This window comes from Rhinatrema bivittatum, chromosome 4 (assembly GCF_901001135.1).
Source record: "Rhinatrema bivittatum chromosome 4, aRhiBiv1.1, whole genome shotgun sequence".
Taxonomy (NCBI): Eukaryota; Metazoa; Chordata; class Amphibia; order Gymnophiona; family Rhinatrematidae; genus Rhinatrema; species Rhinatrema bivittatum.
In genome coordinates this window covers 416,609,312-416,625,833 of record NC_042618.1, presented here as the reverse complement: position 1 = coordinate 416,625,833, position 16,522 = coordinate 416,609,312, and the positions used below count along the sequence as shown (strand labels likewise).

The 16,522-nt window shown below is 47.0% G+C and overlaps 1 protein-coding gene across 1 annotated transcript; it reads left to right on the top strand.

Annotated features, from left to right (window-relative positions):
- The first annotated feature begins 9,092 nt into the window (after positions 1-9,092).
- On the top strand, positions 9,093-10,839 carry LOC115091221 (histone H1x-like). Its single transcript, XM_029601294.1, has one exon. It carries the CDS (start codon positions 9,175-9,177, stop codon positions 9,754-9,756), a length of 582 nt encoding a protein of 193 aa, XP_029457154.1. The 5' UTR covers positions 9,093-9,174; the 3' UTR covers positions 9,757-10,839.
- Positions 10,840-16,522: the final 5,683 nt, after the last annotated feature.

The window sequence follows — 16,522 nt, the reverse complement described above, 5'->3', positions numbered from 1 at the left end:
CTCACAGATGGGTGGCATCATCAGATGAAGCCCGGCACGAAAAACTGTTGTCAAAGTTTCTAGAAAGTTTAATTGACACACTGAACGTGCCCAGTATACCACTATCCATGCAGGGTCCCTCTTCAGTCTCGTATCTTAGTGAAAAAAGATGAGCAACAAAATAAAATAGAGAACCCAACTCTGCGGGGTGGCGGGAAAGTTTCCTCAGGACTAATATCCTGCTGTCCTAGGAGAACACCTGTTACAGGTAAGCAACTGCTTTCTCCTAGGACAAGCAATATGGCAGTCCTCACAGATGGGTGAATACCAAGCAATAACAGGACCAACAGCATTTAACCACGTGCCAACGGGCACAACAGAAGTGCTGAGGGTGAGAATGGGAGGCAACATGAACCAGACAGTGGGCCCTAGGTAGGGAGAGTTGGGATCTTATGCTTGGAACAGATTATGAAGGACAGACTGACCAATGGTACTTTTATGTCAACCATCATTGTCCAAATAGTAATGGGCAGTGAACGTGTGCGGGGAGCTCCATATCGCAGCCTTGCACATCTCCCAGGGCTGCACAGAAATGGGTGCACCACTTATCCCATGGTGATATGCGACGATAGCACTCAGGTGGATGCGGACAGAGGTGGCCTGTAGCCCAGACTCCAAGAGGAATCACAAATAGTCCAGCAGTCACAGAGTGTGGCACGAGAAAGGGTCTATGCTCTTCGCCTCACACCAGACGGAGAACCTTCCCCACTTCAACTGGTAAGACTTCCTGGTGGAAGGCTCTCGGGAAGCCACCAGTACCTGCGTCACATTATCAGAGGTCGAGGGACTGTAAGGCTACCCTTTCAACAGCCAGGCAGTGAGGGCCAGCAAGCGGAGGTTCAGGTGGCGCAATCTGTCCTGGTCCTGCATAATCAGGTGGGGGGAGGTGCCCAAGCATATGGGCTCCCGGATCTATAGTTCACACAGGATCGGGAACCAAACATGTCGCAGTCAATATGGGGCAACCAGGATCATGCTGCCCCTGTCCTGCTGGAGCTTCATGAGCGTCTACCCCACCAGCGGAAGTGGGGGATACGCGTACAGTAAGTCCTTGCCCACAACAGGGCAAAGGCATCCAAGGCTGGTTCCCATTCTTCCCTGCACAGGGAGCAGAAGTGGATCCCCTTGAAATTTCTAGGGCGGAATGCTCAACTCAGGCGGTCCGCCACCACGTACTCTGTCCCTGCCAGGTAAACTGCTCGTAAGAACATGTCCTCAGATAGGGCCCAAACCCAAATCTGTTCCGCCTCCTGGAAAAGCAGGAAGGAGCCCATGCCTCCCTGCTTGTTTATGTACCACATTGCTACTTGGTTGTCAGTCTGGATCAAAACTACTTTGTGGGCCAGGTGATCCTGGAATGCCGAGAGGGCATACTGGATCGTTCACAGCTCCAGGAAGTTTATTTGACAGCTCGCTTCGTGCTCCAACCACATGCCTTGCTTGTGGAGGCTGCCCACATGTGCCCCTGGCCCAAGATGGAGGCATCGGTGGTCAGTACCACTTGGGTGGATGGAGTTTTGGAAGGGGAGGCCCCTCTCCAAGTTGGCCAGTCTCTCCCAGCAGGAGAGGGAGTCTCGGAGGGGTGAGGTAACTTGTACTGGAACTAAGAGGTCCTGGGTGGCTTGAAGCCACTAACAGCGGAGTGTCCACAGCACTACCTGCATGGCTAGCTGGGCAAGTGGAGTGACATTAACAGATGTCACCATGTGGCCCAGTAGCAGAGAAGTACCTGGGCAGAGACCGTCCGACACTGCAGGATGGAGCGTGACAGCAATGCCAGGGCCTGAGCGCGGCATCTAGGGAGGAACGCTCTGGCCAGAGTTGTGTCCAGGAGAGCCCCAATGAATGCTAGCTGCTTGGACGGGTACAGATGAGATTTGGGGTAATTGATCATGAACCCCTGTGACTGTAGCACCTTGGCCGTCAAGCGGAGGGAGCGTAGAGCGCCACTATTGGCAAGGCTGGCCCTTGGCCATAGTGCGTGGTGCGGGAAGATGGAGGGTAGTATCTTCTCTGGTGGTAGAAGGACTTGTGAGGTCCTTGATGCAGGGGCTTGTGCTTGGAGGACAGTGGGTCTGAGGTGCTGGCCAAGAGCTGCTGCAAGGTCTCGTGATGGTCTTGAGCTGAGCAACTGCATCTCTGACCTTGTCCCCAAAGAGATTTTCTTCGGTGCAGGACAGGTCAGCCAGCCTCTCCTAGACCTCTGGCCAAAGGTCGGAGGCCTGAAGCCAGGCCATGCGTTGGGCACTAATGCCCACAGCCGATACCCTGGCCGCTTTCTCGAAGACATCATAAGTTGACCTTACTTCATTCTTCCCAGCCTCCAGGCCCTTTTGTACTACTGCCTCCAGCACATCCTGCTGCTGTTGAGTTAGGTGCTCTGCCAGCTCTTGAACTTGCTTCCACAAGTTCATGTTGTATTGAGCCATGTACAACTGGTAGGAGGCGATATGGGCAATAAGCATTGCCTCTTGAAAGACACTCCTTCCAAGGGCATCCAGGGCCTATGTTCTCGGCCTGGAGGGGCGGAGGAATGGGTATGAGATCTCTTGCACTATTTTAAGGCAGCCTTCACAACCACAGTCTGGTGGGGGAGCTGGCATTTTTGAAAGCCAAGGGTCTGTTGGACCAGATAAAGGACATCTGTCTTCTGGTGACCGGCGGGTCAGAGCCCGGGTGTTCCCACATCCTGTATAGAGGTTCCAACAAAATTTAATGGATTGGGATGGCTACTACCTACTTCAGGACATCCACAAACTAGAGAACCTCCAGCATTTTGTGGAGCGCGTCCTCCTCCGTGAGGAGTTGGAAAGAAATGGCTTTCTCCATATTCCGGACAAAGCCTGCAAAGGAGAGCTCATCCGGTGGAGAAGGTTCAGAAGGAAACTCACCAGAGTTTTTGGAAGAGGAGTCCGATGAATCATCGCCCCAGGGATCGTATGGCACATGAAGGTCTGGGAACGGAAGCACCTTAGAAGACTTCAGGCGCGTTTGCGAATCTTCCTCCTTGGAGGATCCAGACATCGGTATCGTTCCAGAGGGGGACTTCGGTGGCCGATGGGGAACCAAAGGAGCCCCGGATACTGGTTGTGTCAGTAGAATGCCCAACAGGATGTTGAGATGCGCCAGCAGGGGCACTAAATCTCCGTGAGAATGCCCCCTTAGTTGACCACTGGGTCTCTTTATCTCATTCTCTTTTGGACTTAAAATGTTTTGTTATTGACATTGTATCTCCTCCTTCCCGGGTGGGGGTCAACATCGCTGAAATTTTAATCTGGAAGGAGCAAAAATGGATTCATACTTTGAATAGTTTGACTCCATATGGGTTGAATAATAAGATGGAGTGGAGTTTCTTTACCTGAATTTGCTTGCTGTGATCTGATTGGCTAACCTTTTCCTTGTTGCTGATTGGTTGAGGTTCTTCACGCCAAATCTGACAACGTTTAAAGTCCTTCTGTTCCCTTTACCAGTGCACTCCCTGTGAATCTTCACAACTATGGATATTGGTATATTTCTCTGTATGTATTGCATCGGCTTGCCCTATCTGTTTGGTCTCATTTTAATGTAACTCGTTTCAATATATTTATTTACAGATTATTAAAACTAGTTGTCCCTCCCGACGCAGCCTTTCAGCGAAACACAGGGTCTGTGTTGGGGGACCCTTTAAAGACGTATTTGTATACAGTGGAGTTGCCGCCTTATGAAATATTTAAACTCTATTGATGAAATTCTATATGTAGACCAATAAACTCTGTCTGCACTTATTTTTATGTATCATTAATGCTGAGTGCAGCTACAGCTCTCCTTTGTTTCTTTGAATTATGAGCTTATGTCATTATTTAGAGATCAATATTCAGTGCTGGTCAGGTACGTAACTTAATCAGATATGATTTAGGTACAGATATAGCTAAATTACAAGGCAAGGTTATGCTGCTGAATATCCACAGCGAAGGCGCTACTTAGCTGGATAAGTTAAAGCTGGCTAAGTTAGATCAGCTCTATGGCTGAATCTAATTTATCCGATTAATTTAATTGAATAAAAACAAATATTGTTACTTATCCGGTTAATTGGATACGTAGCACTGCCCAGATCTACCCACTACCCGCCCACAAATTGGCCGGCTAAAGGATAGCGGGATAAGTGACTTATCCCACTATCCAGCGGCTACTGATTTTCAGCAGACTGCTAGATAGCTGGATAAGTCCTAGTTATCCGGCTATTGAGTGCTGAATGCACTTTGAATACTGACCTCTTACTTTTTAAAGTAAATGATCTCAGCACATCATCCAGTTAGGATATTAGTTCTATATTTGTATGATATACGAAAATAGGTAGGTCACGCCAGCGGGTGTGCAGTGCACTGCCATGTAGAGGGTCCCCCTTTTCTTTCCTGGTATGGATCTTCTCCACCCCAGGTCAACTGGAACTGCAGAGCCTTTTAATAAAAGGTGACACCTGGTGGCCAGATTAAGTGCCTATAATACAGGGTTCCAGAATGACTCCCAACCTCAGGACCATTGCTGTAATAACCAGACTAGCAAGGGTGAAAGGGAGGGGCTCTTAAATAGGGGAAAAGTGCCCACCTACATATTTGCAACTAGAGCAGGGCTTCCCAAACCTGTCCTGGGGACCCCACAGCCAGTCGGGTTTTCAGGATATGCACAATGAATGCATGAGATAAATTTGTATATCATGGAGACTCCGTATATGCAAATTGAACTCATGCATATTCATTATGGATATCCTGAAAACCCAACTGGCTGTGGGGTCCCCAGGACAGGTTTGGGAAGCTCTGAAATAGAGGCTCATGATGCCAGGATCCCTGTACTGGTTCAATAATCGGAGTAATAGGAGGAGAAACTACCAGATCCCCCACAAAGAAGAAAATAATTAACAAGCTTTTTTTACTATGTAAATGAAAACACAGTGTATATATAAATTTTTTCTTTACAGTGCCACATGGGTTTTCAACCCAGTCCTCAGAATACACCGAGCCAGTCTGGTTTTCAGAACAGTCATGGGGCAGATTTTTAAAAAGTACGCACGCGCGTACTTTTGTTCGTGCAACTGGTGCAAACAAAAGTACGCTGGATTTTAAAAGATACACTCATAGCCGCACGTATCTTTTAAAATCCAGGATTGGCGCCCACAAGGCTGCGCAAAATCAGCAGCCTATGCACGCCGAGCCGTGCAGCCTGCCTCCGTTCCCTCCAGCGCCCCCTACCTTCCCTAACTAACCCACCCTCCGGCCCTAATTCCCCCCACCTTTATTTCAAAAGTTACGCCTGCCCGAGGCAGGTGTAACTTGCACGTGCCGGTGCGCCATGTTTCGGTTCGGGGGCTGGTCCGGAGGCCGCGTCCAGGCCCTTGGAACGCCCCTGGGCCGGAACCATGCCCGCGGCCCCGCCCCCGGAACACCCCCGATGATGCGCTGGCTGCAACATGCCCCCCAGGAAAGCCTCAGGACTTACGCTCGTCCCGGGGCTTGCGCGCGCAGGAGGTGGAAGGGGCAGCTTTTCAGGGGTTAAGCGTGTACCCCTTTGAAAATCTGCCCCATAGTGAATATGCATTACATAGATTTGCATACAATCATGGCAGTTTATGCAAATCTATCTCGTGTATATTCATTGCCAGGCAGCCCCTGTCACATGGTAAGGGCAAAGAGTGGCCAGCTCCATTTTGACTAATGGCAGCATCTGGCCTGGGAGAGGGAGGTCGCTCCAGGGCCCTCCGCTAGACCACCATGGATTTTTGGTGAGTCCTGGGCGTGTCAGCAGGGTGGGCGGTGGAGTCCGTCAGTGTTTGGGGCTCCATATTTTAATAAATGGGAAAGGTTGGGGCAGCTTCTGGGGGGGGTTTCATTTTTTTAATTTTTAAACTTTTCTTGGCTCCCCCCCAAAAATGATAGGAAAAAACAAAAAAATTCATGTTTTTTTTCTATCATTATTTAATTCTGAAAATGCAATGAAATAGGAAATATTGACAATATCTCCCACGTCTACTGTGTATAGTTCTGGAGACCGCATCTTCAAAAGGACATAAACAGGCTGATCCAGAGAGCAGCTACAACAGTCTTCATCATAAAGAGGAATGTTTTGTAGAGGTCAATATTTTTTTGTTTGTTTGTTCATTAATATGAATGGGTTGCTTTGTAAGCCATCCTATATGGAACATGTGGGTTAGAAGAACTTTTAAATAAATAAATGTCATTTAGACGGATAACTTAAAGTTATCCGTCTAAATGGCAAGGTTTTGTATATTCAGTTCCTTATCCCCCAGGCAGCTTGCAGGGAAGAAAAGAGGAGGGGGGTTAGGCTGGAGCCAACAAAGCAGCAAACAGCCACTCTGCTCTCTAAACCAGCCCTTTCACCCCTGTTCTACTCGTATAGGGAAGGAGCAATACTGAACAGACACTGCAGAGCAAAGAACAAGTACAAAAGAGATTGGATTGGCACAGGTTTGAAACTTATGAGCAGCAGTGGCAAGGTTTCAACTCGGCTACTGTTCCCAAGTTTCAAACTTGTACTAATTCACTCTCTTCGTGTCTGTTACTCAGGGCTTCACTTCTGGCAAAACAATCTAGAATGGCCTTCTACCACCTTTTCTTCTGGTACTCAAGGAGAAAGAGTGGAGCCGATGGTGGAAATCAGTTCTGGCTCCCTTGCAGAAAAGGAGTAGAGCTGGTGTTAGTATGAATCATTTCTGGCCAACCAGGCCCCAGTGGAAGCAGAGCAGAGCGTATTGATTTTTTTGTGCAGATTGCTGGCACAAGTGAGGAGGCCATGAGGGAGAATGAGTCAAGGTCCAAGAGAGAGGAGGAGAAAGACCGCTAGCCCCATGGCTTCTGCTACCACTGAGTGTGTTCACATATGTATGTGAGTGTTTAGGGGAGAGTTCACACCTGGCCCAAGTCCCTCCCTCTTGCATAGGTCACACTCGACCCTTCTATCTCACACAGGTCATACCCAGCCCTGGTCGCATGTCCCCTACCCCCTACTCTACCTCCCCTCTCCACCGTGCTCCCCCCCCCCCCCCCCTCCATTTCACAATTGCACTTTTGTTTTGCTTTCAAATTAAGCCTTGTAACTAACAGGGAGATGAATCAAGCCATGATAGGGTTCTAACTCTCGTTAAACTGCGTATATCACACAATAAAGACACATCACAGTGATACATGCGACATTTTGCATAGCCCTGTCCATATTCCCTCCCCTATTACAATAAGCTGCTTTGCCTGTGATTTTGCTGCATGAATTTTGCAAATCCATGCAAAAGCAGCTCATTAATAGGCAATCTGATGTTAATAAATTATCATGGCAACTTAGAAAGCTGTCAGCCGTGATAAGTTAACTTCTCTGAAGGAAACCTTAATCTAATGCAGGTTCCGAGGCTCCCTTGTTAAAGGGCCATGCAAATTTTTTCAAAATGTGGCTCAAAAAAAGAAAAAGAGATGTGAGGAGGATCAAAGCTGATCCCCTGCTCACCCTCACATCCCAATATAAAAAATATAGAAAAAGTAATTGCTTGATGACAACCCCCCCCCCCCCCAAAAAAAAAGCCCTGTCAGCATGAAAGAGGCATCTCCACCCCACCCCTCTCCAGCTTTGTGGCCCTGGGCCTGACCTTGCCAGCATGGTCCCCTCTTCCTCCCCCCCCCCCAATGATAATACAAAATTGTTGAGGTACAGGGACCCCCACCATCACCTTTTCTTCCCCCCATCTCCCAATCACATGAAAAATGGCACTAATCTGACCTTGTCATATAGCCCTGTTGGGTTGTGCATCCTGCCCCCTTTCCTCTATCATAAGTAACTAAAGTCTTAGGGATCGCAGTTCACCCCGCCCCCAACTTATTATGTGCAATAATAGAAATCAGGTTCCTTTCTCTACAATCCACCTCCAGTCCCACGGTTCTGAGCTGCCCCCCCCCCCCCCCCCCACTTCCATACCATATCATCATCATCAGCCCCTGCCCTCCCCTGACCTATTATTTGCAATAATAGAAATCGGGCTCCTCCCCCTCCTCCTGACAACCCACCCAACCGCAGTCCCAACGTTCTATGCTGCGCCCCCCCCCCCCCCCCCCACGGCACTTCCAGTGCTGCTGTCAGAGGTTTGCCCTGGAAGTTTAAAGAAAATATTTCTGTACAGAAAGGGTATTGGACATATGGAACACTCTCCCTGTAGACGAGAGCAAGAACAATAGCAGAAATAAATAATAAAACAAACTCAAAAACAGGTGTCTGGGATAGAAGATACTTTAACGCTGAGCAGGGCAAGTGGATGGGATCTTTTGTGTCTCTATGTTTTTTTCAAAGTCAAAATGAGGAAATTAAATAGTGATATGGTTGGTATCCTCCTCATTTTAAAAGCAGAATGCAGAAAATGGGTAATATTGTTTCAACTTGGTCCTAATTGTATCAGTGAGGCAGTACAGAGACAACCATATGTCAACGAAAAGGGTTGAAATGTTATCCCACGCCTCACACATACAACTTTAAATTGTAGAACTTAAACTGATCAGAACCACTTTCCATTATTTTTGTACCTCAACTTGACCCCTTTTGGCAGCTTCTCTACTCCAGGCTGCTGCTACCGATCACGTGAGGGCGTTCCCTGTGTTAGTTACAACAATTTAAAACTTGCAAATCTCACTCACCACAGCGACAAAAGACCAGAAAATAAACCACAGCGGGGGCACACGATGCCCGTCCTATGCCAGCGCTGCTTTTATTCACTCAGAACATTTTATAGCTTTAATCTTTGTCCCGGAAAACGATGCCCCCATCCTCAGCAGCTCTCGGAGCATAGGGTGCGTACTTTAATTTTAATATTGTGTGTTCTTTCCGGCCAGAATCCAGATCGATTTCTACGTCGGTTTGTAAGGCGCCGTCAGAAGACGAGATCGGAGCAGACGCCGAGCAGACAGGGGGCTTTTTCGTGCGGACAAAGAGGTTTGAAGGCGGCTGAAGAAACACAAGTTTACCCGGGCGGCGGGCTGCGGCTGTTGTTGTTCTCAACGTGGTCCGCTCGCTGCCTATAAACCGTGGAGGCGCAGACGATGCTGGGGCAGAAGCCGCTGAACCGAGCGAGAAACGCGGAGGGAACGTCTCTGGCAAGCCTGCGCGTGGGCGATGTCTGCCGCGATCGAGGAAACCGTTCCCGCCGGCCCCGAGAAAGGCCCGGGGACCGGCGAGAAATCCAAAGCGCCGGGAGGGAGCTCCGGCAGCAAAAAGAAAGCACATAAAAAGAAGAACCAGCCGGGCAAGTACAGCCAGCTGGTGGTGGACACCATCCGCAAGCTGGGCGAGCGCAGCGGCTCCTCCCTGGCCAAGATCTACAATGAGGCCAAGAAGGTGTCCTGGTTCGACCAGCAGAACGGCCGCACCTACCTCAAGTACTCGGTGAAGGCGCTGGTGCAGAACGACACCCTGGTGCAGGTGAAGGGCATCGGGGCCAACGGCTCCTTCAAGCTGAACCGCAAGAAGCTGGAGGGGGTGAGCGAGAAGCCGGCCCCGGCCAAGAAGGCGGCGGCGGCGGCGGCGGCGGCCCCGGCCCCCAAGAAGAGCAAAGCCAAGGCTGCCAAGAAAGAGAAGGTGAAAGCCAAGAAGAGCCCGAGCAAGGCTAAGAAGAAGAAGAAAGCGGCGGGCGGCAAGAAGGAGAAAAAGGGCGCCAAGCGCAGCCTCCTAAGGTCCCCAAAGCAAAGAAGGTATTAAATATATCTGAAAATGGGACAAGGGTGGCCCTGAGAGACATTTGCCTTATTTTTATACCTATCCTTGCTCTTGCAGAAAGCTAAAACCTTTGCCTGTTGGTCTTTTTGTAATTTCTGTGACTCTTGACCAATACAAAAATAGATCCTGGACGGTACATTTTATATATCAAATAATGCAAGATCCCGGCAGAGTAGCTGTTCTTTGGCTAAAATGTTCAATGAGGCCAAGGCTGTGGCTTGTTTTGGATCAGCAGGATCTCGCTTTTCTGAAAGAGTCCAGGGGAATGGCATCAGCACCAACACGATCCACGCTCAAGCATGACATTTTTAGTTTAAGCACCATTACTTTTGGTCTACTAATCATCTTAGTGCAATGAACAGGACAAAGTGCAAGAGGACTTGTAAGAATTCATTGGTTGGAAAGATGTAATTAATATCTATCTTATTCTAATCTTGCGATATTTAAAGAGCCTGACGGCTGCCCAGCGAAGCCTTTTTGCATTGATAATCGAATAGGTTGGTGTGGGGATTACAGAAATAGTGGCACCTAGCAGCCATTCATGCATAAGTGTTGTTAATAAAGATTCCCAATTAACCAAATAAACAGTAGGGTGCCACACTGCAGGCAGAATGAAGAAAGGTAAAAATAGTTTAAAAAAATGCAAGTTTATCCTAAACTGCTTAAACAAAACTCATTAATACTTGTAAGTTGTGTATATTCCACTATGTACTTCACAGCAAGATAACTTCCATTTTTAAGATAGAAACGGATTTTGCTTCTTCTGTTGCTTGATAAGGGTTCTTGTCTTACTAAGCAAACATGTTTATAAATAGTAAAGAGGAAGAATAGGGTAAGATATTACTTTACCATAGATCTATCAAGAACAATGCAAGCACAAAATGCATAACAGATGCTATTTAGACAAGGGGGCGGCTTTTCTTTTTACACAAAGTCTCATGAAAGTTATGCTAATATTAATACATAATTAAGATACATTTTTACTTACATTAATCTTAAATATAATCAAACGCACTGAAAATACATTTATTAAAGCTAAATAAATACAATTTCATAGAAGTTTAACAGGTGTTTTTTTGTTTTTTTTTTTAAGTGGAACGAATAGTTGCTATCCTAAGCCAACCCTTGAAGTATTCCACTATGGCCTTAGTACGAGTAGGGTACTAAGAGCAGAGCTGGTATTAGGGTTACGAACTGATTGCTGGTTGATTGAACAGGTTGATGCAGTTCCACAGCAAAATCAAGAAAACAATCAGAACCACATCAGCGCCAGTCTAGTACTCTCTTGAACAGTAGGAAACTGCAAGCACTCAAACTTTGTTACAGCTCCACCTCTTGTTAATATTTTTATAGCATAACTAGATTTACACCTGTCTGCACAATGGTAAGTCCATACCTCAAGAGCTTACAATCAAAGTGGCTAGCATTGATAGAGAAAAGGTGCATTTAAGCAAAGTCAGCTTTTTGCCTGCACTCTAGCACAGTTTTTGGGTGCATAGCGAGATAATACTTACCAGCTAAATAGGGATGACTGCTAGGTAGCTGCATGGTTTAGGACTCTGACAAACAACTGCCAGATAGCAGCCTCTGCTAGAGCAAGGGATAAAACTGGTATTTTCTGGCTCAAGAGCTGTGGCTGCTGCCACTTATGCAAGAGCCTGGCCAGCATGCCCCCACCAGCCCAAGGCAAATGGATATTAGTTAACAGGAATACCGATTACAGGCCACATATGGCAAGCTTATGAAGGTATGAAGCAGTACTCACCCCTCCAAAGAGAATGCAGTTGGCTACTGCACCTTCAGTACTAAAAATTTAAGGTGTAGGTCAGATTTGGAGTTGTTGCCAGTATTATGGGGGGTGGAATGCTCTAAGTTTTGGCACCCGACACCAGTAAAGGGGATAAATATGGATTTATCCACACTAGTAGTAGTAGTTGCCCCTGCCCTTAGCCAGATAGATAAATCAGTACTTGTGTAGTAGCAGGAAGCAGTAGTCCTATAGCGAGATAACAATACTTACCAGCTAAATAGGGATGACTGCGAGGTAGCTGCATAGTTTAGGACTCACAAACAACTGCCAGATAGCAGCCTCTGCTAGAGCAAGGGATAAAACTGGTATTTTCTGGCTCAAGAGCTGGGGCTGCTGCCACTTATGCAAGAGCCTGGCCAGCATGCCCCTCCCTGCCCCCCACACATTAACGCATAGCTTTGGCAGATACTAAACAAAGTTTTGGCACTTTTTTTTCAATAATCAGGGCATTAGCTTATTACAGCAGAAGGTTAAAGCATTAAAATTATCACATTTTCTTAGGATCCAGTTTAGTGCATGACCTGTAAGTGGATACCTGCGTAATAGGAGATAAAGGGATTTTAGCCAAGGTCAAAAGGAGGGGTGATAGGATTTGGACTCTGGCTTATTTGTGTCTCAGCCCACTACTCTAAGCCATTCTTCTGCTCAAAGGAACCCTGGGCCAGGGGCAGGATAGGTGAGCATATCCTAGCTGTCATATTTATTTTCATTTTGATTACTGCAGCACTACCCAAGCCTCAGACTAGCAGCTCTGATCTTTACTAGCACTAGGCAGGACACCAAGGCTCCTAGGCCCTGAAATCAGCCAAATTTCCATGAAGCAGGGGTTAGGGATGGAGGTGGTAAGGGATGGGAGAGCACCTTGGCAAGAGCTACTACACTGGGAAGAAGCCAGGAACCCAGAAAGGGCACCTGTGGAGGGGATAAGAGGAACAGAGAAGGGGATATAGGGAAGAATACAGTAGGAGGACCATCCATCCATTTTTTTTAAAACATGAAATAATTACCGGGAGGCAAAATATAAATTTCATACAGCATTCAATTTAAGCTAGTAGCAGCCTTATTGCTTCCTTTTGCCATGGGTCAGAGCTGATCATATCATTCCCATAATACTGCTCTCACCCACAATATTTAAGCAGCACAACTAAAATTAGGACCTGCTAACACATTTTTGATAGCAACTTTTATGGAGGTAATTACAGCATTGAAGACTGAAGGCAGAGCAACTATTTTATCAGTTTGAGCTTTACATTTTGTTCCCACACACAGGGACACTAACTTAGCGACCCAATCTTGATTCCATATTGTCACCCAACTTTCAAGACTGAAAATGTTACATCACTGGGACATGATCTAGCACTTTCATTTTTTTCTTTTTTCTTTCCAGAGTGCAGCATGAGTCATACAAGCCTAAGTTCATGTTTCCTTAGCTAACTTGTTCAGTTTGTAATGGAGATTGGAATATGTAATTTAAGTCATTTCCATGAGTGAAAAATGTAGACTTACTGTTACTGGGCCATTTTCATTGCCTTTGTGAGTAGCTGTAGCACAGGGCGTGCGGATCTTGGATGGAAGAAGTAGGGTTAAAAAGCCACATCCTTCATGACGTGGTTCACGTAACAGCTGTAGTTGCAGAAAGTAAAACTGGCCACTACTATCGAGCTGGGCTCTACAGTGCTGCTCTTTTCAGTCTGAAGTATTCCAAAGCTGCAGTAGCTCCTCACCCTGCCATCAATTTGCTTGTTTTACGGGAGCTGGTAGCTCAAAATATCCAATTTTTGTTTTTACCAATGTAGATGAACAGAGAAATTTCCATACTAAAACCAACCCCATCTTTCCTCCCAAGAGACCAAGAAAATGTCCCTTTAGGGACAAAGCAAATATTAAGAACAATATTTGCAGTAAATAGAAGAGACAGATCATACTCCACCTCCCTCTATATGAATGAACCTCATTCCTAAGCCAGGGTAAAAGTAAAACTTACCTATTTGGAGACACCCCCACCCAATACTGCCATATCAGTGCTTTTTTCTAGAGTTTATAGGACATATGTTCAGGCAACACATCTGGATGTGCCTTGTAAGTTCTTTCTAAGCAGGTCAGCAGTGGCCCACATCCTTCACCACAGCTCTGCTCTTTGAAGCTTCTGGGACTCTGTACAGTCCCATGTTTTAAAGCAGCAGGTTAGCACTACCCCTCTCCTGCTGTTGCTTGGGGGTATGAAGGAAGGAAAAAGGGGAGGAGATAAGATGCAGCTTGGTAGGCTTACATCCACTCTCCCCCCCCCCCCCCCCCCCCTTTTTCCTTCCAATACTTAATGGCACAAGCTAAGACTATGCTTAATCATTACATTGAGGGGCTACCTTGATGTTACAGCAATGATTACTTGTAGATCTTTATTTTCACATCTTGTCCTGCAGATGGGAACATAGCACTTCATACATGGTCAACTAATCTCCAACTACACCTTGTTTAACCATATCCTATATCGTTTACCTGTGTGAATTAATAACCTGTCCTTTCTCTTCCTTCTCAGCCAAGTTCTTATCACCCTGTTATATGTAACTGCCTTTTCAGCACCATCGTTATAGTTATGTTTACTATGCACCCATGTTCTATGTGAACCAACATGATGTGACTGCTGTCTCGAATGCCGGTATATAAAAATCGGAAATAAAATATAAATAAATAAATACAATTTAAGCAGTTGGATGCAAAAAGCTGCATGGGCTGTTTATAATTTATAATTTCACATTTAAGCTCATTTTCTAAACCCCTCCCTTTTAAATATACTGACTCCGCAACAGATCTTAGTATAATCTCCAACCAAGCATATTTATTCCTTTAAGTCCTTCAGCATGCTGCTGCCAGAAAGGGAATTGCTAGCTTTGCTTTAGCCACATATTCTCCATTTCCCACTCTATAGGCAGCTGCACATCCAGTTCGGTGCCCAATTTATAGTTTTCTAGTGTAGTCCCATACAATTCAATTTATTGACCAACCTTCTAAGCATAATAGAAACTTCAGGTCACACTTTCTAGAAAGCACAGGTTAGCAAAATCTAAGATAAGGGAGGGGTGCTCGAAGAGGATTACAGAAGCCTAGCTGGGAGAAGGAAAGAATTAATCACAATTAGGTAGCTAGAGCTAGGAAGAAAAGGATTGGGAAAAGAACTAGTATGTTTTGGATACAAAAGTGATAAGGACAGCTCAAGCTGTGTTCATAGATGGGGGCTCTGGAGGAAATGAGAACAGATTATGGATCTGGTAGCATTTCAGCAACTAGGCAGAGGTTGTAGAGGAGTATGTAACAAATGTTGTGTCAAGTACAGGTGTTTACTTTATAAAACTAGTTTGCCTACCATAAACAGTGTTAATTGTAGGTAGCAAGAATGAACTGGCCAAGTTCATTCCTGCTACCGACAATGAACACATCTCAGTGGCCCCCAGTCATCGACCACACACCGGCTGTTTTTCATGGTGTCCGGCTTCAGTCAGTGGCCCCAGTGCCGCGGACCATGTCTATCACAGATCCGCATGAGATTTACATCCTCTGCCTGGGGGCATCACACATCAGAGGGTGGCGACTGTGATCAGATGACACGCAAGGGCCATCGTGCTCGCCTCAACAAAATGGAGAAACCTTTTGGTTAAATAAAAAAAAATCTGCTCCATCCACACCCATGGGTCGAGGGGAACCACTCTATATGCTCCCCTTCATCACACCTCCAAAATCGCATCAACTTCAGAGCTAGGGGCCGGTGACCAATCGCCCCTGGTCTCACTGGTTTCCAGGACATCAGGATCCTCTGCCTCCTTGGCGACAGGGAAAGAGAGAGCCAAGCACCGTGGGAGATACCACAAGCATCAACGCTGGCCCCCAAAGTGACCCTATGGCATGGAGGCCCCATCCTCCAATAAACTTGACAGTCCCAGGTGTTCCCCATAGATATTGGTGCCAGGCATCATGCCCCCTCGAAGAACCAAGGAGGCACAAGTGAGGCCTCGTCCCTCTCCCTCAGTCAAGTCCTCACCAGACTTTCAGGAGGAGGAGTTGGACTGCAGGGCACAGAGTGCGGTGCTCTGGGCTCAACGCTCTGTAGAGCAGTCACCGGCCACTATACTGGTGCTGGAGCCTCTGCAGTCTATTCTGGCATCCCTGGTCGAGAGTCTGGATGACCTCTTGGGTGCCCTCCCAATGCAGCCAGTGCCCAAGAGACCCTCTGCTCTCCAGCAGCCACAAATGCCTCCCTCCGGAATGATTCCCATTATTAGGCTCTGAGGAAGAAGATGCATCTGGCGCCTCTGTTCCCCAAGCCTTTGCCCAGACCCTCCGGCCTCCCGCAGCCCCTTTAGCAGCGGGACAGTCTATGCCCTTGGTGCTTTCATGGCCCTCAGAGCCCAGGGCTTCACACAGGCCTCACTCGTGTAGGTCCTGCAATGACCTCAGCGAGGAAGAAAGCTCTTATGACCCTTTTGGGGGGGATGATTCTTCAGATTCCTCTTCTGAGGTCTGACACCCCTGTCAGAGCCTTCTCCACTAGAAGAAAAGCATCAGACCTCTCCTTGGGGGGTTTAAGTCAAGGCCATGGCCGAAGCTATCCACTTCCAGCTTCATGGAGGAGGATGCACAACAAAATGTTGGAGGTCCTCCAATTTGTCAAAGCTCCTAAGGCGGTAGTAGCTATTCCCATCCACATCTTTAAGGATCTTCTTCGGACGTGGGAACACCATATATCCATCTCCCCAGTGAATAGGAAAATGGATGCCACCTACCTAGTACAGCAGGCCTTTAGTTTTGAGAGGTGTAATCTCCCTCACCAGTCTGGGGGTGTGGAGTCTGCTCTCAAAAAGGCCAAACGCTCCTGCACCTCTGCCCCTCCAGGATGGGAACACAGGGCGCTATATTTAATCGCCTGTATCGCTTCCTACCAGGTGT

Coding starts and splice junctions, on each gene's coding strand:
- LOC115091221 (XM_029601294.1), top strand. CDS start 9,175: ATGTCTGCCGCGATCGAGGAAACCGTTCCCGCCGGCCCCGAGAAAGGC.